Source organism: Telopea speciosissima, chromosome 1, assembly GCF_018873765.1.
Source record: "Telopea speciosissima isolate NSW1024214 ecotype Mountain lineage chromosome 1, Tspe_v1, whole genome shotgun sequence".
Classification (NCBI taxonomy): domain Eukaryota; kingdom Viridiplantae; phylum Streptophyta; class Magnoliopsida; order Proteales; family Proteaceae; genus Telopea; species Telopea speciosissima.
Genome location: NC_057916.1, coordinates 17942109 through 17969361, shown reverse-complemented (window position 1 = coordinate 17969361; position 27253 = coordinate 17942109). Strand labels below are relative to the sequence as shown.

The 27253-nt window shown below is 38.8% G+C and overlaps 2 protein-coding genes across 5 annotated transcripts; one reads left to right on the top strand and one right to left on the bottom strand.

Annotated features, from left to right (window-relative positions):
• Nucleotides 1-272: 272 nt before the first annotated feature.
• Nucleotides 273-19564, bottom strand: LOC122643363 (outer envelope protein 39, chloroplastic). 3 transcript variants are annotated; one of them, XR_006330177.1, is made up of 12 exons: nt 19341-19561; nt 19150-19216; nt 19015-19050; nt 18743-18887; nt 18354-18512; nt 18174-18244; nt 17970-18048; nt 17756-17871; nt 17515-17662; nt 2152-2221; nt 388-658; nt 273-356 (listed from the first exon to the last, which is right to left on the bottom strand). XR_006330177.1 is itself a non-coding variant. In XM_043836992.1 (11 exons), the coding sequence occupies exons 1-11, from the start codon at nt 19372-19374 to the stop codon at nt 501-503; spliced, it is 1083 nt and encodes a 360-aa protein (XP_043692927.1). In that variant the 5' UTR covers nt 19375-19561; the 3' UTR covers nt 273-500. The 3 variants fall into 3 exon arrangements, 2 of the variants coding, with proteins under 2 accessions (XP_043692927.1, XP_043692932.1); XM_043836992.1 differs by having other exon boundaries at nt 273-658; XM_043836997.1 differs by lacking the exon at nt 2152-2221 and having other exon boundaries at nt 273-658; nt 19341-19564.
• LOC122643377 (exosome complex exonuclease RRP46 homolog) lies at nt 8982-25416 on the top strand. Of its 2 annotated transcripts, XM_043837003.1 has the most exons (11): nt 8982-8992; nt 15458-15465; nt 15501-15502; nt 20236-20353; nt 20546-20659; nt 21278-21378; nt 22623-22643; nt 22809-22881; nt 22964-23031; nt 23438-23573; nt 25225-25416. In XM_043837003.1, the coding sequence occupies exons 4-11, from the start codon at nt 20248-20250 to the stop codon at nt 25338-25340; spliced, it is 735 nt and encodes a 244-aa protein (XP_043692938.1). In that variant the 5' UTR covers nt 8982-8992; nt 15458-15465; nt 15501-15502; nt 20236-20247; the 3' UTR covers nt 25341-25416. The 2 variants fall into 2 exon arrangements, with proteins under 2 accessions (XP_043692938.1, XP_043692942.1); XM_043837007.1 differs by lacking the exons at nt 8982-8992; nt 15458-15465; nt 15501-15502 and adding an exon at nt 20090-20130 and having other exon boundaries at nt 20224-20353; nt 23441-23573; nt 25225-25415.
• Nucleotides 25417-27253: the final 1837 nt, after the last annotated feature.

The window sequence follows — 27253 nt, the reverse complement described above, 5'->3', positions numbered from 1 at the left end:
TACATAAGGCATCATCGATGATGTTCCAACCAAAAATTATCACGGTTGGGGACATGGGCAAAACTCAATAGGCTATGGGCTTATTATAGGGAATATGGGTTATCTGATTATATATATATATATATATGTTAAATTATGCAGGTAAGAGCTCCTTTCACCTTCCTCCACATTCAGCTTATAAGGGAGTAAAATGAGTTCCAAACCTGCACAAGATTAACATTAGAAAGAACCCAGTTTGGAGTTAATAGTTTTCGGTGACACAATCCTTGGAGAAATTGAAACCACTCTGTGCTAATATTTACTCAAATTTGGAGGCACAAGTGTTGTGACATAGAACCAAACCACAGGTCTGGTATTTTCAGCCTCGAGGGATAAAGGTTTCAATCCCCCTAAGTCATTCCTCAAAGAACTGTTTGACATATGATTGTCCTTGATGATATTTTTCAATGGACCACGAAAATTCAATATGAAGCATACATCTTCTTGGAACAACGTAACCTTCATCCCACAACATTGCTGATGCCAAAGTAGACAGTCTTTTGTTGAAAGGCATTAATGGCATAATCAATCTGAAACTGACCAAAGTTAGACTTTAACCGAAGACCATATCCGAATCCAACTCCAGTCCCAGGTTTTCCATGCCTAAGAGAAGGATTTCCTGAAATTCCCAAACAGACTATCAGCATAATTTTTTTTTTTTCCTCACTAAAAGATTAAGATAAAAGGGGTGAGATATCCAAACAACTGAAAATATGAGGTAGCATGCACATTTTTGTAAGCCGGTTGTGTAAATTAATAGATTAGATTGGTGTGCGAAGAGGGCTGAGACATATCATGATAACTTATTTTTCTTCTGCCTTCCAGGAAAACCAAGATTTGTTAACTATCCAAAAAAAAAAAGAGAACCAAGATATCTCTAATACCTTTTTTTTTTTTTTTTTTTGGCAGGAAAAATAAATTGAAATTTGCTTTCTAAATTTTTGCATTTTATTTCCTTTTGCTTTCACACACCTCCTGATTTCATGTAAAAGATTTCCATGGAATCCACCGGAGCCTAACATTTATAAGATTTTCAGTTCAGACAGACAATAAAAATTGCAATAGCAACACAAACTCAGCTCAAGAACAACTCCATACCACAGCTATTTGAGTTTGACTACAGAAAACCTGCACCAAAATTAAACTCTTTAAGCTTGAAACACGGAATTTTAAGCTGGATCCCACCCTTTCCAAACTGACTCAAACCTTTTTTTTTTTTTTTTTTTTTTTGGGGGGGGGGGGGGGGGTGTCTTTCTATTTGTTTTTGATCGGCAACATTCATCTACCCAAGCTTGGACTATATTGTAAATAAAAATCTTTGCAATCTCCTGAAAAGGTAGAATATTTTGAGCTTCTTAAGCAATTTCAGGATTGCACAAGTGGCATAGATCCACTCTCATCTCCATCCTCGGTATTTGTGTCCATACGGTTAAACTTGAACAGAATAATAATTCCTAGAGGAAATATTTGAGCATTAAGAATTCTTAGGCAATTGTATAATTTTGCCTTTACACTTCTGCCACGTGGCAGCATGATGTGGTAATTCTAGCCAATGAATAGACAAGGAATGGCTTGGTCCGGCAACATGTAAATTTTCAGAACCAAATTTAACCATATAACCCCCATGTATTGCCATGCATCCCCTTGTATGTCCATGCAAGCCTACCATACTCCGACCACTTCAGTACACTCTCCCATGGTCCTGGATTTTCAAAGCTCTATTTTGCCACTGGGCAAACTCCGTTTGGGTTGAAACTTGACATGTGAGCAAAGACCTAGGGGTCTAATGTCACAAGATTTGGGCCCATCCAATCATGCCACATAGCAGATCAGGTGACTGAAGAGAAGGCTCTCTTCATGGCCCTTCTTCACTTTCTTCCAAATGAAGAACTAGGGAGCCAGATAACTCTTGATTAAACAAATCACAGTTGTTGTGGGCAATTCAATTGATGTTTTTATTGAGTTAGTGGAATTTAACTACCTAAGTACGTGAATTAATAAACATATGCATACGTAAATACCTATTAACATACATAGGTGGCTATAGGTATAAATATAATTACAAGTCAGAACTAATGCAGTGAAGATAAATCATGAGAGCATGTAAGTGACCTGGAACAAGGCGACCAGAGCCCAAGTCCGTACCACAATCCATGAAAACAGCACCTTCCAAAATTTTGTTCTGAATTAAATAAGCACCACAAGAAATAAAGTTATGAATAGGAAACAGAATATTATAGAAATACCAGACTTCATTGAGCTAATGAGAAAGATACCAGGGAAAAAATTATTATAAGAGTTGGGGGGACTAAAACCATAAGATGACACAATATTCATTACAAATTACTGGATGATTAAAAATATTCTTTACAAGTATCAATACTATTGGAATGAATGATTAAAAATACTCTTTACAAGTTTCAGGTACTTTATGCCTCACATCTTGATTGTTTCTGATATCTCAAACAAGAGATCAATGGTTTAATGGAACTCAAAATCAAGAATAGAAAACATCGGAGGGATGGAGCTAATGGTTTATTCAGGATTAAATCTTTCTAGTGGGGAAATGAGTACACAGATAATGCAAGTATTTTGAAATCAGTTGCTCTTTCAAGGGTGGTAGGTTTTGGTAAGTGACCTTGGACAGGATTTTGGCCCCACAATCCATATCATTTAAAAGGCAGGCAGTTTTGGCCATGAGCCAATTTTAGGTATTACCTCCTAAGTATAGCTCTTATCTGTAGTCGCTGTCAGTGTTGATGGAGCTTCCTTTGACACATAATTGGAATTTGACAATCATATGATGAGTTTAGTTGGTATATTCACTTCCTTACTTATATATAGTTACACAGTATGTGTTTAAAAGTTCAACATTTGATATCAATGACTTTCTTTTTCTTATTGCTGATTATTAGGACATAGTAAGTGCCTATAAAATTTAAATGCTCCAGTACGGAGGAGTGATTGATTCAGAATGAAGAAGCCAAAAGAGCTAGGGGCAGACCTAAAATGACTCTGGGAGAAGTAGTGAGGAAAGACATGCATAGCTTAGGCCTTGTATCAAGTATGACCTTGCATAGAGCTGATTGGAGGGTAAGGATTCATGTAGCCGACCCCATCTAGTTGGGATAAGGCTGAGTTGTTGTTGTAAATGCTTTTAAAATTATCTTACAACTCATAGTGAAAACTAAAACCAACTCATGAGCAAAAGCACTGAGATTCTGCAAGGCTCTGTTTGTATCCAGGTAAAACCACAGAAAGAAAAGTTTTAATATTATAACAAAAAGGATTCTACTTGAACTTTTTCTTTTTACATGGTTTTTGCCCAAAAACAAATTGGACCTAAAGAAGTGCAATTGAAATATCAATGCATTCAATAAAATCTGGAAAAAATATTGTCACAGAATAACTTTCTACATAGATATACTCATTGTACCTTTTATAATAATTTCTTAGTAACATCTCACAGTTATTCATTAGAAAGGCAGGTGCCTCTGTTCCCCTTCAAAAAAAAAAATATTTAAACCTCGTCCCTTTCTGATTATGGATGCATGGATTTGACATATAACCCATTGAACTGTGATCATGTACTAGTTCCAATTATTAAGTGATGATAAGGGAGAAAAAGATAACTCTGCCAATGTTTTCTGCCGGTCAAGCCCGGACAAAGGAGGATTGGTGCATCAGGTTGGCAGGTGGCACCGGAAGAAAAAAAACCCTAGACAAACCCTTTTACATGTATTCTACAACCTTATATTATCAACATTATGCTAGGGCATTCCCCGCCAAAATAAGCAACGCGCTACACTATGACCCGGGTGTAGTGAAAGTGAGCAAAGGTTAGCTAGGGCGTTCCCTATAAGCAATGCACCGCGTCGGCACCCGGATGTGGTGACAAGTAGGCAAGGGTTTTCGCACCATAGATGATTGTGGTAAAGAAGCTAATCCAAAAGCATAGGGTTAGATTAGCATCTTGGAACATTGGATCTTTAACAAGTAAGAGTAAAAAATTGATAGATGTTATGAGGAGAAGAATGATTAACATAGTATGTATTCAAGAGGCTAGATGGAAGGGTATAAAAAGCTAAGTAGTTGGACGACTGATGCAGATTCATCACTGAGATAGGCTTGTTTTATTAGGAATAAGTCTAGGGTTGGGTTCTATACATGTTGGGCCTTTGATCCCATGGGTTTTCTATGTAATAGATCACTTTTATGGACCTAAAGTATGGGTAATATGGTTGCATACGAGATTAGTTGTTTAAGTTCCATACTTAGATTTATTTTGGTGTTTATGTTCATGAATTGAACCGGTTCAACCAATAATTCACTTTTAGTGATTTTAGTAGTTTTCTTTTAAGTTTTTAGTGGGGCTGGATTAGGACTCTGCTTTGAATCTATTTCAATTTCCTAGTCAGTTTAAGTTACCTAATAGGTTAAGGATTGGGTTAGGCCTTTCTTTTTTAGTGTAGGAGTCTATTTTTAAGTCTTTTATATAAGATTGTAAGGGGGGCCAATATTGAACACGCATTTTGATAATGAAAAGGCTTTTTGCTGCTCTCTTCCATTGAAGATTTGTCTTGTGTTTGATCAAGGCTAGTGGGATTGGTGTTTGATCCAATAGACACCTTGCGGTGGGAAGCCCGGGTGGTTCCTTGAAGGAATCGGTGTTTGATCCGGTTGACACCTTACGGTGGGAAACCCAGGTGGTTTGTTTTGGTTCTCTTTTGAAGCTCTCCATTATTATTCTACCTAAACTTGACTCTACGGTTGAGGTTGGCGGTACTTCTTCTACTAACAAAATTTATTATTTATTACCCCATCCCTAACCTAATATAATTGAATTCCCATTGTTCTCTTGGTTTCCCCATATGTTTTATTTCCCACTATTCTCTTGGTTTCCTCATATGATTTATTTCCCATTGTTTTCTTGGTTTCCTCATATGAATTCTCACCCCATTGTTCTCCTGGTTTTACCCTGAAATTGATTCACCTTTTGATAAAAGATCTTGGTTTGGTTCTTAGTTAGACTAATCAAACCTAAGACTTCATTAAGTTTAAAGTTTGGTATATAAGGGATAAAAGTAATAGAAGTGGAGTGGGCATAGTAGGGTATAAAGATTTAAAGAATGATGTGGTGGATGTTAAAAGATTTGGAGATAGGACTATATCTATCAAGGTTGTGTTGGAGAAAGATGTCATCAATATAATTAGCGCTTACGAACCTCAAATAGGATTGGATGAAAGTAGTAAATTACAATTTTGAAACATAGATGGATTAGTGAAAAGTTTTAGTCAAGGAGAAAAGATTGTTATAGGGGGTGATCTGAATGGACATGTTGGGAAAGATCTTAGAGGTTATAAAGGTGTATATAGAGGATATGGTTTTGGAGAGAGGAATGAGGAGGGGATCTTAGTTTTAGATTTTGTTGTGGCTTATGAATTATCCATCGTAAACACTTACTTTGAAAACAGAGAGGAGCAGTTAGTTACCTTCAAAGTGGGCATTATAGTATCCAAATAGATTTGTTCCTAACTAGAAGGTCTGATAGATTGTTACGTAAGGACTGTAAGGTTATACCAGCAGAGAGCTTAACCACACAACATAGATTAGTGGTCATAGATATGTGCCTCACCTTACTACGCAGAATCGTAAAAAATGTGAGCTTATTTTCCCTAGGATAAGGTGGTGAAGCTTAAAAGGAGATACTTTGAAATTATTTACAGTTGAATTATGGGAGAATTACTTGGCTTGTCTAGAATGATAGGGGCCACCTTTATTTATAGATGGGAGAAGGGATTACAATTATGGGATGATAGGTAAGGATTAGTCATAATCCTTATCCTAACATGTGGCACATGTGCACAATGTATCTAGACACATTCATTGAATCTAGATACTTTAACACTCCCCTTCAAGTTGATACATATATATCACGCATGCCCAACTTGCGTATGATAGGATGAAAAACTTTACAATGTAAGCCTTCGTAAACACATCAGCTGACTGATTCTCCGAGGTGATAAAAGGAATGCAAATGGAGCTTTGCTCAAGCTTCTCCTTGATGAAATGCCTGTCGATCTCAATATTGATATTGATAAAATGTTGTCAAGGCCCAGATGAGGTCCCAATAAAAGTGTGGAAGAGCTTAGGAATATGTGGTTTATCCTGGATAACCAAGCCTGTTTAATAAGATTATGAGTACAAGGAAAATGGCAACTGAATGGAGGAGAAGTATTGTGGTTTCGAATTACAAAAATAAAGGTGATATTCAAAGCTGCAATAACTATTAGAGGCATAAAATTAATGAGTCATACTACGAAATTATGGGAAAGGGTTATTGAAACCCACCTGAGAAAAGAAACTACTATTATGGAGAACCAATTTGGTTTTATGCCCGGAAGATCCATGACAGAAGCTATTTACTTAGGAGACTCGTGGAAAGATTTAGAGATTGCAAGAAGGATCTCCATATGGTCTTCATTGACCTAGAAAAAGCTTATGACAAAGTCCCTAGAGAGTTTATCTAGATATACTAGAGAAGAGAAGTGTTTCAAGTAAATATGTGGACATAATTAAAGATATATATAATGGTGCAGGGGATCAAGGTAGTGACTTTCCAGTTTCAATTAGGTTACATCAAGGATCAACTTTAAGCACTTCTTTGTTTGCGCTTATCATGGATGATTTAACCAGAGACATTCAAAATGAGGTTCATTGGTGTATGTTTTTTGCTAATGATATTATTTTGGTGGATGAGACAAAAGCAGGGATTAACACCAAAGGAGCTATAGAGATCAACCTTGGAATCAAAAGGTATTAAGATAAGTAGAACAAAGGCAAAGTATATGATGTGTAACTTTAGTTACACTAGGACGAATAATGAGATGGTGAAAATTGATGAGGGAGATTCTGAAAAGTGATTATTTTAGGAATCTGGGCTCAGTCATAAATAAAGAAGATAATATAAAGGATGATGTTTCACAGAGAATTAAAATAGGATGGATGAAGTACAGAGGTGTGGCTGGAGTGTTGTGTGATCGACGTGTTCCTTTAAAACTCAAAGGAAAATTGTAAAAGACAGTCATACGATAGGCTATGATGTCTGGTGCGGAATGGGGCGCAGTTAAGAACCCTCATATAGATAAACTCAGTGCAGCGGAGATGAGGATGTTGAGATGGATGAGTGTAAAACTAGGAAGCATAAAGTAAGGAATGATCATATTAGAGCTGATTTGGGAGTAGCTCCAATACATGATAAACTACGAGAAAGTCGTTTGAGGTGGCACGTCCATGTTCAATGGAGGCCTTTAGATGCTCCTGTACGGAGTAGTGATTTGATTCAGATTGAAGGAACTAAAAGAGCCAAGGGCACACCTAAAATGACCTTAGGAGAAGTGGTGAGGAAAGACATGCATAGCTTAGGCCTTGTATCAAGTATGACCTTGAATAGAGCTGATTGGAGGGCAAGGATCCATGTAGCCAACCCCATTTAGTTGGGATAAGGCTGAGTTGTTGTTGTTGTTGACAAGGAAGAAAAGAAATGGAGATAATAAGAACATTTACAAAACCCGAACTGATCACTTTTTTGACATTAATCAGTTGGGTATTTCATATCTAAGTACATAGTAGCATGACATAACTGAGCATCAGTGTCCCTATGCTTCAGTGCATCATGAAGAAAGTTTTAGCATGAATTATACACAATGGTACACTAGAATAATGAGGCATTGCATGATAGTTGAAGCAGAATGAGTCATTTTAACCTCAAATGGAATCACAAATATCCCCCAGGAACTTGATGAGAATTTTACATCATTGTACTCCTTCAACATGCCTTTAGTGGAGCCTAAAGAGGATAAACACAGGGATACTGCTATGATTAAAGCCCCACTAAACTGCTTCAAAACTTCAAATCTACATTATATAAAAAAGGTGACTGAAATTTCGTTTCTGCCACCCCCCCCCCCCCAAAAAAAAAAAAAAACAGGTGACTGAAATCCTGCTCATTGCTCCATCAAATGGAGAATTCTTCCTGATTAAAATGGTCAATGAAAGGATATTATTCTATGTGATCATCCAAAACAAGTCTGTAACCCATAGATAGCTGTTGATGTTGCCTTATTTTTTTACCCCCCTCAGCTGCCTTGGTTCACCTAGGCGTCGTGACAACTATGATTTACATATTTTAATAGGTTTCTTAAACGTTTGTTTAGAAACTTGAAGGGTCAGTTGTTCGGTAGTTTTAGGAGTCTTAAAGTGGGTCAATTAGTCTTTATCAATATGGTTGTATCCCCATATGAATCCTTCGTAAGCAGGTTTTCTGGTTGGCCCAACCAAGGATGAATCCTTGATTGGCAAGACCTATTTACCCCGAGGTCCCATCCTCACATATCAAGTTTCAGCCAAAATGGAGATTGCCACAAGGCAAAATGAAGCATTAAAAATATCTGGACAACCAAGAGGGTGCACAGGTTACCAATGGGATGCGTGTGACATACATGGGAGAATAAATGACTGAATTTGGGGCTGAAATCTGACACAGTCAATTCATACATTTCCTACACATCCAACATCAGAATTGCCACCTCATCCTTCCATGTGGTACAAATATGTGTGTCAACTAGGAAGGAATCATGGTTGACTCAACCAGAAATCCTTTTGCCTTCCCCCCCCCCCCCGAATGAAACAAATTTGTCATTTGATTGTGAGGCTGCAGCCCATGGATCTTACCAGTGTGACTGTTATCTACTACTTCTGGTTGCTATCAAGAACTGCTGCTGCTCTCTCCCTTCCTCCCTCCTCTTTATTTCAGTTTATTGACAGATTTGAACTTTGAACTTCCCTCTTATTTCTCCTAATAATAGCATTGATTCTGTCAATCCTCTCCTAATATTATTACTATTTAGCTTCCCCATATCTTTTCTTACCCACAGTTCTCTCTTAAATCTGGTCTACTAAACAGAATTTCTGAATCTGATTCCTAATTTGATTTCGAGATCTGTATTTAATCTGTTAAGCTTCTGCCTAATTATTCAGTTAATAGGGCCACCGCAGGCTAGATTGGATCATTTGATCCCCTGTCTGCATCAGGAAGATCCCAATATTAAGATATAGGAATTTCAAAGTATAATACATCACAATATTCAACTTAAAAGACAACTCTCTATTTTGCCATTTGTTAAGAATTTCTCTTATTATGGAAGCTCTAGATGAGGCTTGCTGTGAAAAGCAATTGCAGAGCCGTGATCCCATCCTTTAGGCTTAGAATTAACCTCTCCCACTCCTTAAAAACAGGAGTAATGGAAAAAAAAAAAAAAGATGTAGAACCATTGCTACTTATTCATTGCCTATGTTTACTCCCATCCTCATTGGAATATACAATTATTTTCCCTTAAAAACCTGGTTAATGAACCTAATCTTCCCAACTCCCAAAACCTAATTCTTTGGTCTCAAGTCTCAACACCATCCTCAATCAATAAATTGAAGCCTCTAGGATCTATCCTATTCCAAACAAACATACGTGAAGTTTATCATATGATAGTTGAAACTCAAAGGTAGATCGAATCTGGTAAGAGAAGAGTATACAGCAAGAAGAAGAAGAAGGAGAGAAGAGATGAGAAGAAGAGAAGAGAATGGGAGAATCGATTGTGTGTGTTGAGAGTGATTCTCAACACACATATTAGCTTCATTCATTAAGTCTTCCAAATTACACAAGCCTCCCTAGGGAGGTAAGGAGAAATAAGACAATAAAGTAAAAATACAACTTAGTCATGTCTTATAACTAGACAATGACAGAACTACCCCTATACAAGATATTCTAACAACTCTAACACTCCCCCTCAAGCTGGAGAATAAATGTCATACATTCCCAGCTTGCACAATAGAGTACTAAATAGACTAGAAGAGAGACCCTTGGTGAAGATATCTGCTACTTGATCACCTGTTTTCACAAAGGGAGTACAAATGCACCCAGAATCCAACTTCTCTTTGATGAAGTGACGATCGACCTCAATATGCTTGGTTCGATCATGTTGAACCGGATTATGGGCAATGCTTATGGCAGCTTTGTTGTCACAATAAAGTCTCATTGGCCCTTCAGTTTCAAAGCTCAAATCGTGAAGAAGTCGTTTTAGCCATATAAGCTCACATATTCCATGGGCCATGGCCCTAAACTCGGCCTCAGCACTAGATCGAGCAACAATTGGTTGTTTCTTGCTCCTCCAGGTAACTAGATTACCACCCAAGAAGGTACAATACCCAGAAGTAGATCTCCTGTCAGAGACTGAACCAGCCCAATCAGCATCTGTGTAGCCTTCAATCTGTAAATGGTCATGCCTGGCAAATAAAAGGCCCTTTCCTGGACAGGATTTCAAGTATTTGATGATGCGATATACTGCATCCAGATGTCCACCCCTGGGAGCATGCATGAATTGACTCACCACTCCAACTGCATAAGAGATGTCTGGTCGAGTTAGGGAGAGATAGATTAGTTTCCCAACTAACCTCTGGTACTTGCTTGCATCTATAAGAGAAGAACCACATTCATCACCAAGTTTATGATTCGGATCAATGGGGGAAGTAGCTGGTTTGCACCCCATCATCCCTGTCTCTTTCAGAAGATCCAAGACAAATTTCCTTTGGCAAATGTTGATCCCTTTCCTTGATCTAGATACCTCAATACCCAAGAAGTATTTTAAGATTCCAAGGTCTTTGATCTCAAACTGTTTAGCCGAGATAAGACTTCAATCTATCTATCTCAAGCAACATCATTCCCATACACACAATGTCATCAACATAGACAATGAGAGCCGTAATCGTACCATTACCTCTCCCGATAAACAAGGTGTGGTCACTTGACTGGGAATACCCATTCTTCGAATGGCTTGTCTAAATCTCTCAAACCAGGCCTTAGGAGACTGCTTTAGGCCATAAAGAGCTTTCTTCAACAAACACACTTTCCCTTCAAGAGGGACACTTAAAACCAGGTGGAGGCTGCATGTACACAACCTGCTAAATCTCCATGAAGAAATGCATTCTTCACATCTAATTGGTACATAGGCCAATCTTTATTGGCTGCTACTGAAAGAAGAACCCTGATGGAGTTATGCTTGGCTACAGGGGCAAAAGTCTCCTGGTAGTCAATGCCATACACCTGACTATACCCTTTAGCAACCAGCCGAGCTTTGTACCTTTCCACTGTACCATCGGATCTATACTTGATTGTATAAACCCATCTACATCCAACTGGAGTTCTCCCCTTGGGAAGATCAACAAGTGTCCAAGTATTGTTCTTCTCTAGAGCCACCATTTCCTCAGTCATTACTTGCATCCATTTTGGATTGGATAAGGCCTCTGTGACATTTTTGGGAATAGAAGAAGACTCAAGAGCAGTGGAAAAAGCAACACCTGTAGGAGAAATGGAGTTATAGGAAACAAACTGGGCTATGGTATTAGTACAGGTTCTCTTCCCCTTTCTAATAGCAATGGGAAGATCTAATTCAGAAGGAGAGGAATTACCTGACTGAAGAGGATGAGACTGAGGATGTGGATCCAAAGAGGGGTTTTGGCAGGGTCGCTTGTACCATGGTTGCTTCCCTTTTTCCTTCAACAAGCATTCACCTCTTGTGAATACACCATCTTCTTTAAATCTTATCCCCTTGTATTCCTTTTGTCTGCTAGCATCACCATCACCAATACCATCAACATCAACATCATCCACAACATCCACTTCTTTATACTTTCCAATATCAAATAGAAATGGGGAAGTAGAGGTAGGTAAAGGAGATAGGAAGGGAATGACATCCGCATTCTGTTCACTGCTAATACTCTCCCCCTGAACAGAATGGCGAGGGGAAGAAGAAAAAAAAGGAATAGACTCAAAGAAGGTGACATCTTTGGAGAGAAATCGCCTTCGGGAAGAAGGATGGTAGCACTTATACCCTTTAGTGGAATCAGAGTAGCCTAAGAAGATGCACTTGAGAGCTTTGGGATCAAGCTTGGTGCGGGCTGATTTGTTGACATGTACATAACAAACACAACCAAAGACGCGTGGAGACAAGGAAAAAACTGAGGATTGAGGAGAAAGAAGAGCCAAGGGGGATTTGGAGCCAAGGATTGGACTTGGCATCCGGTTAATAAGAAAGGTAGCGGTAAGAAGGGCATCAGACCAGAAGGTCTTAGGCACGTGCATACCAAAGAGAAGACCCCTAGTGATTTCCAGCAAATGGCGGTTTTTGCGTTCAGCCACCCCATTTTGCTGTGGGGTGTCAACACAAGCCAGTTGATGGATGATGCCCTTATCAGAAAAGAATTGTTGGAGCCCCCCATACATGTACTCACCCCCCTTATCAGATCTAACAATTTTGATGTGAGTACCAAACTGAGTACTGATAAAGTGATAAAACTCCTTAAAAGCATCACAAACATCACTCTTTTGTTTTAACAAAATAGTCCAAGTAGACCGAGAATAGTCATCCACAAATGAAACAAAATAACGAAAACCAGATAAGGAAGTAGTAGGAGAAGGCCCCCAAACATCAGTATGAACAAGGGAAAAAGGTGCAGTAGATCTATTACCACGATAAGGATAAGATGTGTGACAATGTTTAGCAAAAATACAAGATTCACACTGAAAAACATAAGATGCAGGAAAGGAAGTAAACAAGTGGGGTAAGTGTCTCCTCATAACAACAAAAGAGGGATGACCCAAACGTTGATGCCAAGCATAACAGACTCCAAAGCACTCCGGTCGTGCCGACCACAAACATAAGTGCAGCAAATGATTGAGCAGCGATCGTGGCTCAAGAAGATAGAGTCCTCCTTTCTCACCCCACCGCTAATAACCCTCTTTGTCTCCAAATCCTGAAAGACACAATAAGAAGGAAAGAAAGTGACACAACAATGTAAGGATTTGGTTAGGTGACTCACTGATAATAGGTTAGTAGCAAAGTCGGGAACATGAAGGACAGACTCAAGGGAAATAGAAGGAGTAACCCGCACATTACCCTTACCAGAGACAGAGGAAAGGGAACCATCAGCAACCCTTACCTTGTCCCGGCCAGAACAAATGGAATAGGAATCACGTAACTGGGACATACCAGTCATGCGATCGGAAGCTCCAGAGTCAATGATCCAAGTGGATGCAAAGGGGTAGCAGATGAGACCCGGCAGAGCCGAGGCGTATAGTCAACCCTCCGTAGCTAGAACCGAGTCGACCCTCCAAGGTGAGACATCAACCGACGTAGGGCTGCAATATCATCCTGTGAGAGGGAATCGGAGCAGTCATGCGTCCAGGCGTGGCTCGGACTCGATGTCACAGAATGAGCCTTAGCTCCCCCTCGCTTGCCTCCACGGGCATGAGATGAATTACCACGCATACCAGGGGCTGCCCATGAAGATCCCAAAGACCGGTCCTTGGTATGTCCAAGCTTGCCACAATGGTCACATTTGTATCTCTCACGGCCTTTCCCCCACTTTTCCATCTTTTTGGGAACTGGAAACAAGAGCGCACTCTCTCTATTGATGGTACAATATCCATAGTGGTCCTCTTTCCTCACTTTGCAAATAATCGCACACATCATCCGAGAGATGGAAATGGAGACCTCCCTAAGATTTGCGCGAAGGGCTCATATTCGAGTTAAGACCACCAAGCAAAATAAGGATCCTTTCCTTTTCTTGCTCCTCGTAGACTTTTGCCTGATCCTCGGCATTGGACAACTGGAGATTGGTATAATGATCATACTCCTCCCACAAGCTAATAACGAGTTGTAGTACTCGAGATATACTCCTATCACCCTGTTTCATATGAATGATTTTTGGAGAATTTGATACACTTTCGTGGAATCTCCAACTCTATCAAAAATTCTGGATACACCATCCCAAATATCTTTAGCAGTCTCCTTACTCATAAATCTCCGACCTATCTCAGGTTTCATGGAAAAGATCAGCCAAATCATGACAAGGAGTTTTCAGCCTCCCACTTGAGATAACCTCGCATCGCAGTAGCAGGGAGTCGTGATAGACCGAATGTACCCCAACTTCCCCTACTACGTAGAGACAACTTCACTAACGGGACCAATCCAAATAGTTGGTATTGTCCAACTTCACAACCGAGATCCGGGTGTTGGGGTTATCAAAGGAAGCCATGGTTGGGAAACCACCACTTGGGCTGCCGGTCGTAATTGGTCCACCGACCTCAAATCCTGTCCCGCATACAAGTGGACATAATAGGCAAATACTTCAACAATCAATATAAATTGTTTCCGCAAGTGGGGCGTATACTCAACCCAAAACAAGGAGACAGACCAATACAAATATGGTCCCAAATCAACCAAACCACAAGGCTGAGGCCAAGCCTAAAAAACAGCAAGCATATGAAGAGCAAAAACTTGTATAACTCAAACCAAATTCTGCTAGTAGCCAAGAACCTTTAGTCCATAATACCCAATAAGTGTATCAAGATGTAATACTATCACATTCAGCCATCCAATACAAGCAGACCTCGGAGAAGACAAAAACAGAGCAAATGATACCGTAGCAAGAAGAGAAAAAACAAGAGCAGTCCTCGACCCTCCACCTTCAAGGGCGGGGCTCTTAGGGCTTCAAAAAGCACTCCCATACGACACAAATGGGACAAGTTCCAAGGTCATCCAAGCTGCCAAAGGCGAATCAAACTGAGACACTCCTAGGTCGGCGGAAAACAGAGCCTGGTTTCAAGTCTTCAAAAACATCTAGCAAGAAGGCAATTTCTTTTCAACAACCAAGAGCTTTGGGGTCCAAACAACACCCCTAGGCGATGCAACTCCAATAGGTCTCATGCCAAGATGTGGAGAAGAGAAGGAGAACCAAGAAGAAGCTTCACAAGTCGGCGGTAACTTGCCGCCTTCCTCCATTGCTTCAAGTCACCTTCAAGCACTATGAAACTCTCTCCAACTTAGGGAATACCACTCCCAAGACTCGTAAGGAGTATAGGTTTCACATATACAGCCTCCAATGGAACCCCCTTTACATTTATAGGGTTCCAAAGAGAGGAGAAGATGAGGACTGAGCTCAGCCGACTCTCAAACCAGAGATGTTGGCTCTGATACCAAGTTGAAACTCAAAGGTAGATCGAATCTGGTAAGAGAAGAGTATACAGCAAGAAGAAGAAGAAGGAGAGAAGAGATGAGAAGAAGAGAAGAGAATGGGAGAATCGATTGTGTGTGTTGAGAGTGATTCTCAACACACATATTAGCTTCATTCATTAAGTCTTCCAAATTACACAAGCCTCCCTAGGGAGGTAAGGAGAAATAAGACAATAAAGTAAAAATACAACTTAGTCATGTCTTATAACTAGACAATGACAGAACTACCCCTATACAAGATATTCTAACAACTCTAACAATGATTGAAACCTACCCATATGATTTTTGGAAGGAACTTTGGTCAAAACTAAAATTCCTTCAAGAAAGAACTCCAGAAGTAGGATTGGAAGAACCCAAAAATTTTAGTAAATTGAAGAGCACCATATATGGCACTCCTAAAACAAAAGCCCCTAATTTTTTTTTCTCTAAAAAGATTACACTATAATGTAAGGAACTAACATCTAATTAATAGATTTGAATAGAAAAATTCAATTGAAATTGTAGGCTTCATGTATCAGACCACAAGATCCAGACAGTAATCCGTAGATAATTTCAAAAAACGAGGCAATAGTATGATTCAAATCATACTGACTGTCATTCATGTCGTGAATTATGGACCATATCACAAATCATATGATTTGAACAATATTGCCCATTCACCTAAAGTCATCAAAGTAAATGGTAACACTAAGAACCACCAATATCTCAAAAACAATCAGATCAGAAATCAATCAAGCCAAAATTCTAAAGAACAAAAACATCCAAGAGCATGAATATCAACCTGAGAAAATGGAAACGACCAAACCAATACCAGAGAAGCATCTCCATTCAAACAATGTACACCCTACATGGGCTTCTTTCATAAAGGAGATATCCAAATCATCAAGCCAAGCATGAAATCAATGAACACTTGTCACTACATTGTTCAGTAACCTATGAAGTCAGGATTTCATACGGTTATTTGAAGTGTCTACAGAAGTACCTTGCAAGGTTGCCACCCGTAGTGTAGATGCTAAGGGCTTTTAACATTGGACCCCTAATCATGTAAAATATTTGTTTCCTTTTGCCCAGAATTGTGGTTAGGAAGGAATTTAAACATTATATCTATAATAACTGCTCCCTCCTGTGAATCATCAAACATGTGAAGAGCACACTGTTCTTTTGGGCATCTGTTCTCCAGGAGCACTGAGGCATTACTTATAGGATATAGTTAACTCATAATCTGAGATTGCATTTGTTATTCATATTTCTCTATATGGTTTTGCACACCTGATCATATTACATATTCGTCAAGCTACAAGTGTTACTTTATCTTTAGGCTTGTATCGCTATAGCCTAAAATAATATGCAAGGAATTAAAAATCGGACCCAGTACATGGATTAGCCTCCATCAATTCCTATCCAATCCTGATTTGAATCAACCAGGAATCAGCTGGAAGCGCCAAAAACCAGATCGGGAGAAGAGGGTATTGTTTCCTTACATCTCAGATATTTGGAGTTCTTGGCTCAAAATTCTTTAAGGTCTCACTACAAGAGTTAAGTTTACTTCCCTTTCTTCACTTCTGGAGACCAAAGGAAGGAGTCAAAGGAGATAATGGCCAATAAATGAGATCTATACATATTTTTGGTCGACGCCATTTGCCTCGTTGAGAATCAGGACAATTGGAGTTGGGGACGACAAATTCCAATTCATATAGGCCGATTCCACCGATCCGATCCCGGTTTTTGAGACCATGATAATCTGATTATTTTATTTAATATATTGTTTTTCTTTTTAGGGGGTTAGGGAAGTGAGCATAGGAATTTGCAACTGGGCCACTCAAAACAAAAGGGCGTACCCAGTGCATGAGGCTCCCGCCACTGTCGAGTCTGGGGAGGGTCATAATGTACGAACAACAACCATGTAAGCATAAATATTCATAACTCAAAAACAACAATCATGTAAGAGTAAATATAAATATTCTGGGAACAACAACAATTCAGATATCTTCCCAGGAATATTCCTAACTGTGGCATTACTTCATAAATTAACATGAACAGTAATAGCACCAATTAGTTCGAAATTGCTAGTTGCACAATGCAAGTACTTGCCAGATCACCAAGTTCAATGGTATCAGACCACGCCTAAAGAAAGCGGAATGTAAATAATAGGTATTTCTCAACATTGCTTTTAGCAAGATATGAGCAAGGGAACCCATAAAGTTTGGTTGGAAGTCAGATAGGAATACCAGAACCACAGATATACAACTCAAGAAAGTTACCATAGCTTGTACTTGAGAATAATTTTTTTAATAGGAAAAAGATTTTCTTTGATAGCTAGTGAAACATAATGACCAAGTTATATCATACCAAAGGGACTGTTAATTCATTGTTCATGATGAGACAAGATCTCCCAGATCCTACAGCACCCTCACCATATCCTCGAACACTACCAAGACCGCCAATTGCAAATGCTTGGTAAGGTGCCATGTCCCCTACAATGGAACCACCTGTCAGGCTGTAAGATAAAAGGTAAGACCAGTGCCAGAAAAGGACTAAAAAAGAACCCAAAAGTAATATTCTCTCCTAAATGCACCAAAAGTTCCTTCACCTTGCCAAGAAAAATGCAGGCCCAAGTTTAACCCCCTTTGATGTAACAAATTTGAATCTGTTGAAGATTAGCCACTTGGATAGAACAGGAATGCCTTGTTCCATTTGAAGTTTCAACTAAAAGAAACATGAACAACACAATTGCTAAGTATAAGATAATTTTCCTCAGGTTTCCTATAAAACAGATATTCAGGCCAGCAAGTAGAGTATTTTACTTGCGAGAAACTATGATCATTGGCCTTCACATAATGAGATTCCTGCTTCAGAACTACCATACTATCGTGTGATGTGCCACTGCATAAGAAGCATTTCCATACAACATTGAAAATCAATAGATTGAGTTAATTTGATGATTGAATAATCAATACATATGTCATTCAGGGTGCTTAAAGTTTATTTATTCACGCAAACACAATCACCTGCAGGTCACAGGAAACCCGTCAAGGTCTCTGCTTATGAAGCGGCCGTCATCATTAATTGGTCTGACATGCTGGTACAAAATACAATGCATAAGTTAGTTTCATTAGCAACTGAATCCAAATGGTGAGGAGGGTGAGGGAGCACAATAGTCCTTGAGAACTGGAAAAAGTTAGACCCACCTCAAACTTTATGCTAGTGGTGCTGGTCCAATTTGAACTTGCAGGTTCATTTACATCAACTCCAGCTGACAAGCGGCACAAATTGATACCCCCACTTCCTGAGCGGGAGAAATTGTCGATGGGCAACCCATGGACTCCAATCTCGGGAGAGATTGAGTGCTGAAGGGAGGGGTTCAAAATACTTTCTTAGTTACAACATTGTAGAGTGAACTTATTATTATACCTACAACTGAATTATCCATCTAGATCAACCGAATGGGTTATCGATTTGTGTAGAAATGATTCAGGAAGTTCCTATGTAACCCAATTTTCATCTGGGAGAAAGTAATTAAATCCATTCAATATTCTTTTCCAATAAAAATATAAAAAAACAAAAGATAGAAGCAGACCTGAATAACGAAAGACTGTTGGGCGACACCCTGGGGTCTCGGCCTTCTGAAAGCTATCAAGATATTAGAATCATACAGTCCCTTATCCACGGACACGTCAAGCTTCTCACTTCCGCCAAACAAACTGGGGTGTTTGATACAAAGACTACAATACGTAGAAAGATTATACATTTATACCCATCACAGTCAGAAAGGAAATTCAACAAAAGAATTTTAACCCAGACACCTATCTTCGAAAGGAAGTCGATAAATAACAGATCCCAATACACTACCTTCCAATTATCTGAGAAAATGGATGGCCAGAATCCCTGACAATAAAAATACACATCCATAACGATAAGGTCTGAGAATCGTAACCAAATATAAGTATATAACCATGGAGGAAGCAAAGAGCAGTAAACAAAAACCTGAATGGAGGAAGCATTAAAGCTGCACATAGCTTGTGAGTGAAATCCACATTTACATCTATCTTGGCTGCAGAGTAACAGCAATGGCGTTAGACCAACTACTGCCACAACAATTCCTATTTGTGGAAGTGTCTTTATACTCTCAATATCTCCCGTGCGTCTCTGAGAAGAGGAAGTAAAGGGAAACTAACCTTTGCCTGCATGGATGCTCTTTTGAGCTCCCATTCCATTACTTCTGCAACCATTAATTAAACGAACCCAAATCTGTTTTCACGAACTTCAAATGGGATGATGAAAGGAAAAGTTAATTTAAGTGTCGTTACGTTGCTGGAGAGTGGTGGAAGGGCTTCTCAGTTCCGCCTCTTATTCGAGCGGAGATGGCGTTTGTTCTTTGCGTCTAGCACGGGAGAGGTTTTGAGAACCTTTCCATGGCAGCATTTGTGTCTTACTTCCTAGGTATTCCTTCCTACACGTGCAGAAGGGACGAGATATGTTCTTGTATTGTGATGTGTATGGTCTATGATGCACGTGCAATACTAGAACTTGATCAGAATCAGTATTCCGTACTCTTCGAGAAGATCACACTGTTGATGTTGTTTTTGGATAACCGTGTCGCTGAGCATAACGTAAGTCAATAAGAGGTTATCCAATGTGGGCTCTTGGTTGAGAATTGACTCTTTCATGGATTCCGATCCAATGGTTGATGTCTCATCAACTTTTACACTTGTTTTCTTGGGATAGTTTTTCCCGTTATCCTTGTCGTGTGAAATAGAATCATTTTCAGTTTCGTCTTACTTCCGGTTCAAGAAATTTCACTTCCCCGACTCGGTATAGCCGCAACCGCAATCTAGGGATGCGACTTCGCCGTGCGATGCTCGTATTAAACATTTGAATCAAACTGACTTCCCCCACTCCCCAAAGCCCTAAACAAAACCCTAAGTGCTGTACTCCGGCGGATTCCCTGCCATCCATCGCCAGCTTGTAAGTTCTCTCTCTCTCTCTCTCTCTCTCTCTCTCTCTCTCTCTCTCTCATGGAGTCGAAAGACTATCTTATGTTGCTTCTCAGTGTTTCAAATCATATGTTAGGTTTGAGCGATTATGGAGATTGATAGGCCTGACAGTCGCACAAGGAATCAGTTGAGACCACTTGCCTGTTCTCGCAATATTCTTAACCGAGCTCATGGTTCGGCTCGTTGGTCTCAAGGTAAAACCAGAAAAGTAAAGAAAGGAAAAATGGATTTTCTTATTGTACACTGAGAGGAGCTACACTTATACAATGAGTATTTGATTTTCTTTCTTAGAAAAAAATTGCAATTATTTGGGTGGATTTTACTTCTTCTCTTCCTTGATAATGGGTTCTTGACGACCTTTCTATGGGTGCTTTTGTTCAATTCAGGTGATACAATTGTTCTGGCTGCTGTTTATGGGCCAAAAACAGGAACAAGGAAGAATGAAAACCCTGAGAAGGCTTCCATTGAGGTAATCTGGAAGCCCAGAACTGGGCAGGTGGGTAGGTACCAAATTTCCCTTAACCTCTTATGCATTTTTTATGGACCATCCTTGCAGCAGTAGATTAATATAAATCTTATAAATTGTGATACTTGTGATAAAAATTGTTGGTAACCTACTCTCGGCATAGTGGAAGAGTGGAAAAAACCATCCAGTCAACCCATTGACCAACAGCGTCACTTCCATAAAGCTTTGGGCATCATCCATAGTATTGGGTTATTGTTACATTATTATTTGTAAATTGATTGATGAATGCGTGTGAATCATTCCGTCATTATGTAAGCTCTAGAATTAGTCGTTCAATATCTAAGTAAAAAACCGTTGACATGGTCATGTATCAACATCTGACAAGAGGACCTGCTGTTAAAATTGTATTTATAGAAAACCAAAAACTTGGGTAACTGACACCTTGAAATTTGGGAATTTAAACTTAAAAGAACATCTTATTCTTATTTATGAGCTGTAAAAATCTGCAATAACACCCATGGTGGCTCGGCCTGCCGATCATAACAGATGAAATCTATATAAATAAAAATAGCTATTATTTCAAGTATTTGATTTTAGAAAGTCGTGATCCTGTAATTGGACATATCGGCTTACTGCTGTCTTTCACGTTCAGGCAAAGCAGAGAAGGAGTATGAGATGATACTGAAAAGAACGTTACAAAGTATCTGTGTTTTGACCATTAATCAAAACACCACAACCACTGTCATACTTCAGGTGAATATGGTTTTATGCTTCATGTTGAAAATGCTTCTATCGATTTATATCTGCTATTTTCTTTTCCATATGTAATGTGTTATGGTTAAGATTTAAGCAAAAGTTTTTAGCTATATCAATTCAGTCATAGTTCTGCCAGAGTTGACAGTAGGTATTCAAAAACCTTCGGCCAACATTTTAAATGTGAACATTGAAAGCGTATTGGGGGAAGGGGGTTTGTCTGTCTGAAACCAACTAGTTGACATAATTCTACTTTACAGTATCACTTTTTGTACCTAACCCATTTTGAAGGAGTCTAGGTAAAATAGGATAGGGGCCATAAGATTTCGTCAAGGTTAGTTGGGCAGAGTATGGCCTCTAGGTGGATCAACAATAAGTTTGCTAAGAATACTTATTGAAAAATGTTAAGGACTAAGAATTGACATCTATTCTTTCATAGGTATATCTTTATGTTGTTAACTCGTTATGAAGTGCTCTTGCATTGTGTTCTGTTTACTAACGAATACATTCTTGTGCTGAATTGGCACTTCTGGTTTAATTACTTATCATGGTGCCAGTGTGTGCTCAGATTCATGTCCTCCTCATTATGTGATATTGATTTTTACTTATGCATGATTTCCTAATTAGTGACTCTTTCTAAACCTACGCGAGGCATCTTTAACATAGCCTGTAAATAAAAGACATGCCAGTGAGACATCTCCATTGGTATTTGGTAAATTTAGCTGCGGTAAGGAGACAACCTAGGTGTTGAGCTTATCTACAATGCCTATTGAAGATATATTTTAGTATTATCAGTCAATACCAAGTACAACCCTATGAAACTCATATTAAGTTGATGATTTCTTATTGGCTAGTCTCATTAACTGTCATACTGTCTAAGAGCCTAGCCACATAAATTAATTACCTGAGTTGTTACTTCTTACCTGCTTTGGAGTCTTAACTCCCTCCTAGGAATCTCTCATTTCTAGGATATTGCTGGTTTCTGCAGTAAGCATCGACCATGATGATAACAATTAGTTCTGACTCTCCAAATATTAGAAAAGTATCCTGTCATTCCAGGTTACCCTTTGTGTTTTTCCAAAATATTGAGATATTATTTTTATCTGTATCTGATCACATATTTAAACAGCACTTGTTAGACTCCATAGAGAGAATGACTTGATCATGAAGTGGTTTAAGAAATGTTGGTTGCATTTCTGTACTCTTCCTTACCAAGAACTGAATTTTTTCTGCTTTCTATGCAGGTTGTCAATGATGATGGTTCAGTATCCTTCGTGGCTTTGTTTTCTGTTTCATACAGCCATAATGCTTGGTAGAATTGAAATATGGAACCTGTCATTGGTTAACTTCTCAAGTTTCTCATTGTCTTAGCTAGATTGGTTGCTGTTTTATGTTATTGTTGGGGAAAATCCTTGACAGAAACTTTCAAGCTTCTCCCATGTGCCATAAATGCGGCCTGCGCTGCCCTTGTTGATGCTGGAATTCCTGTAAAGCATCTTGCTGGTAAGCAAATCTTATAACGTTTCTTCCATATACCCTCATGAGATTCCCATCCTTACTGACTGTTTCATGCTGGTCTGTACAGTTGCCATTTGTTGTGGTATGGCAGGAAGTGGATCTGTTATTCTGGATCCCACCAAGCTAGAAGAGCTGGTAATTCTTCTTCTCTGTCTAACTGCACATGAATTTCTGGTATCCTATTTTCCTTAATCTGGGTGCAAAAAGGTTATGCTTCTCTAGCTATCCTATTTCAGTGTAATTAGCGTTTTCTGTCTGACTCATGTAACTCAATTTGGAGCTTTTCTAGCTGCACTTGGATGCCCTAAAACTAAATCCCTAAACCACTTTGATCGATAGGTGTGAATGGAGATTTTCCCTAGAAATGCTCTTGCAGTCACAAAAACAATGACTCTGTACCCCTAATTTTGTTATGATGCAATTTACTCATCATATATAAAGCTTTTGTTCCAGCTCTTGCAAAAATATGTTTTCTATCTAAACATTTGCTGCTGATGTGCTTGAAATCTTTTAGTTACTAAGTTGCCCAGCTTATTGACAGCAGAAAATGGAGGCTTTCACCTATTTGGTATTTCCCAATTCAGTTCATTCGGTGCTTCCAGAAGGATCATTACACGTTGATGGGGAACCAGTGGAACATGGAATCATTACCTCTGTTACCCATGGTGTAATTTCTGGTATTTTCCCTCATTCCATCTCTTTAGTTTTTGTTAGGCTGTCTTGGTTGCTTTTCCATGCATTGTGGGAAAGGAAAAGAAAGGGGAAAATGAAGAATTTGATTGTTTTGTTGCATTTCTCAAAATGACCAAATTCTTCAGGGCTTGTATACTCTTCAGTGCAAATACTTAAGGGATATAAGGGATCTAATTAATCATATACAAGCTAATGAGCACGTGCTAAGCACAAGCAAAATAAAGAATTGATAAACATTCAGTGCTAGGATCCAGAAGATAGGAACAAAAGAGAAGGGAAAGCTGCCAAAAATAAATTTACCCTGAAGATATTGACAATAGGTACATATCATGTTTGAAGCTCCTCAGTTTACTAATTCATCTGTTATTCCTATTGTAAAGGTATTATTCACAAATTTACAAGAGATTTTTTTTTGGAGGGGGGGGGGGGAACCTTAACAGCAATTTGGAATAATATAAAAGTTCAAACTGAATAACTTAATGAATGTGATTGAATACACTGAACAGCCTTGAATGAACTCAAAGAATCTTCTCCTAATCCTATGGCAAAATCCTAGTGTTAATGCAAGTTCCAATTTCAAAAGATGAATTCTTACTATTATTTCTCCTTTTATTGCACGTTAATGTTTATAAATCTGCTAAACATACACAGTTTCCAAGCAATTTAATAAATGAACCACATATTAAGAGCTTCCACAAAGTGTACTAACTCTTATTTCATGGAAGTTAAGGTTTTGGAGAGAGGAGCATTAAGTTACCTTCAAAAGTGAGCATCATAGTATCCAAATAGATTTCTTTCCAACTAGAAGGTCTGATAGGTTGTTATGTAAGGAGTAAGGACTAAAGATTATACCAGGGGAGAGCCTAACCATACAACATAGATTAGTGGTCATGAGTATGTTTCTCAATACGCCGAATCATAAGAAAGGTGAGCTTACAATTTAGTTTGAGGATTTGGTTTCCTAGAGGGATTATTTAAAAGTTAACGAATCAATTACTATAAAATATGACCTCTTAGAATTTTTTTAGAAATTTAAAAGCCCAAAAATATGTGTTGCAAGCAAGGACTGTTCCTTTTAATATTTTGTTATAGATATTTAATCTTGGAAGAAGTCCTGCAATGATTATCACATTAGATGGATATCATCTCAAATTCGCATTTGATGCTTGGTCCAACCAAGTGGTTTCTCTCTACTTTTCTCTTGAATGCAAATGTGTATTGGTATTTCTTTTGCATGAGTGCCGTATTATCTACTTGATTGGTGGCTTTTGATGCACAAATTTGCAAACCATGGCGGGGTAGGGAGTATGATTAACATTTTGCTTTCTGTGGATTATATGGTGAATAAAATTTTTGGCTCATCTTTGTCTCATTGCTGTTGAATTTTTATTTTTTTTTTTTTTCAAATTATTTTAGGTGATATGATCTGTAGTCATAACCATGGATTTGTGCTGTAATTTGCCTTACGATATTTCTTGGGGATAAATAACTATAAACGGGAATTTTGGATTTTCATTTGCCTTATCATTGTTGTGGACTGCCATTGCACAGGCCCCAGAGTGTGGTCCTTATTAACTATTTTGTTAGTAGATAGTCTGTAAGCTAAACTAGTTTTCTTAACTTATTTTTATGCAGTGGATGATTATCTTTACTGCTTAGAACGAGGTCATGCTGCTAGTGCAAAGATCTCTGATTTCCTTAGGAGAAGCTTGCAATCACATGCCCCAAGTGACCCATCAAAGGCTGCATAGATTCCGACTTGTTCATACCGATGAAGTGACAAGAATATATACTCACATACCTCGGGTTAACTTTTGGTGGAATGGCCTTCGTTGTTGATGCTGCTTCCGGACTAGTTGGAAACAGCATCGTCAGATGTGGTAGGTTTCTGCTACACTTGTAGCATTGTGTTTGTATAATTCTCGCTATTCTAGGCATATGAGTTTACTAAATATTTGATCATCTAGATGAGGATAAATCTAAATGCCATCAGATTTTGTGATATAGACTTTACACAAGTTGCCTCATGATAGACATGGATGGATGTGTATAGTCGAGGCTTTCCATAGGCAAAAGTTCTTCAAGTCTACAAGACTAGAGGGCATTTCTAGTTTGAAATATGGAAAGGGTGATGTGGGAATATCAACCATATGGATATCAAGTAAGTGGTTTGGAATTGACACATGTCAAATTTCAGATTCATATTCATTCGATTACCCTCCCTTGTATTTGTGGATTAATTACCTTGTATTTTTAACCATCTGCTTCTTTATAGAAAATTTTCATTTTTTTAAGGAATTTTTGAATCTTTATTTTGCCACTTGGCCAAATCCGTTTTGGTTTGAACTTTATATGTGATCAAGGGACTTGGTGTCCAATTTGTCTACAAAATTTCAGCTCTATCTAGTTTGCCATGTGGCAGATATTTGTATCTGTGTAGGGATACTTGGAAGACCTTCCAAATTAGAAGAACCACTTTGAATAGTACAATGATGAAAACTATTATACCTAGTGAAGTGTTACGTTTCACTATTTGTCATATGATAGTACATGGGTGGGTGAGGCCACACAGCAATGCATAGTGAAAGCCTTGGAGGACTCCAATTAAAATTAAGGGAGAAAGAATACCACCCAGTTGCGCCAGATACGCTGCCCCTATGTCAGCATGAAATGACCATTGCAACTTGGTCATTTCTGGGGTTCCAAGGGTACGGTGGTCATTTTGTGCGTCCTTGTTTCAGGGTATAGGGGTGACGTGTGATGCGCAACCTTCTCTTTCCCTAAAATTAAACTGCAAGGGAAGTGAAGTTTGACCTCTGTATAGATAAGCTTCGTCAAACCTGTACAGTAGTGAGCCTGGGTACATGTTCCACCATTCCACATGGCAAGGAATTACCTGTTTTTTTTGTTGTTTTTTTGTATGGAACTAATTAACTTGTGGTAAAACCTTCTTAAAAGGAAGTAGCTGGTGTAGCTGGTGAGGAAGCTGTTTCACCCTCTTGGCTTGAGTGCTTCACTAATATAGAATACAGGAAACCAAGGGCAGTAACAAACCAACATGCTTAAAGAAGCTACGCTGGTGGAAAGATGGGTAGATAGTCCTCTTAGCTTGATTTACTACTAGAGCCCATATATATACACAAGCATAAGAACCAAACCCTCCACCTATTCAAAATCGATTAGCTAAGGAGGTAGAAGAAGATGATGAAAACTTTGGTAATGCACGTCATTGTGTTTATCTTGTTGCTTCACTTGTCGAGCACCTCCATCGTTGTTGGCAAAGTACATGTTTATGTCATGAACAGACTGGGAAACGGGAGAAGCATTAACCTTCACTGCGAGTCTAAAAACGACGATTTCGGCAACCAAGTTGTAGTAGATGGAGACCAATTTGAATGGGGATTTTCCATCAACATTATCCATACAACCCTGTTTTACTGTGACTTTCAATGGCAATCTATGGAATGGTTTCATGTTGATGCCTACACATAAACGTTATCGAAAGAGATGCAAAACCGAGTGTCGTTGGATGATCTCAGAAAATGGCGTATATGTGAATAACCAGCAATTTGGGGACTGGGAATTAATGCCTCTTCACCATACTTGAGATTCAATCAAAAATGTAGATTGAAGAGGGTAACCAAAAAGATACAAATCTAGGACT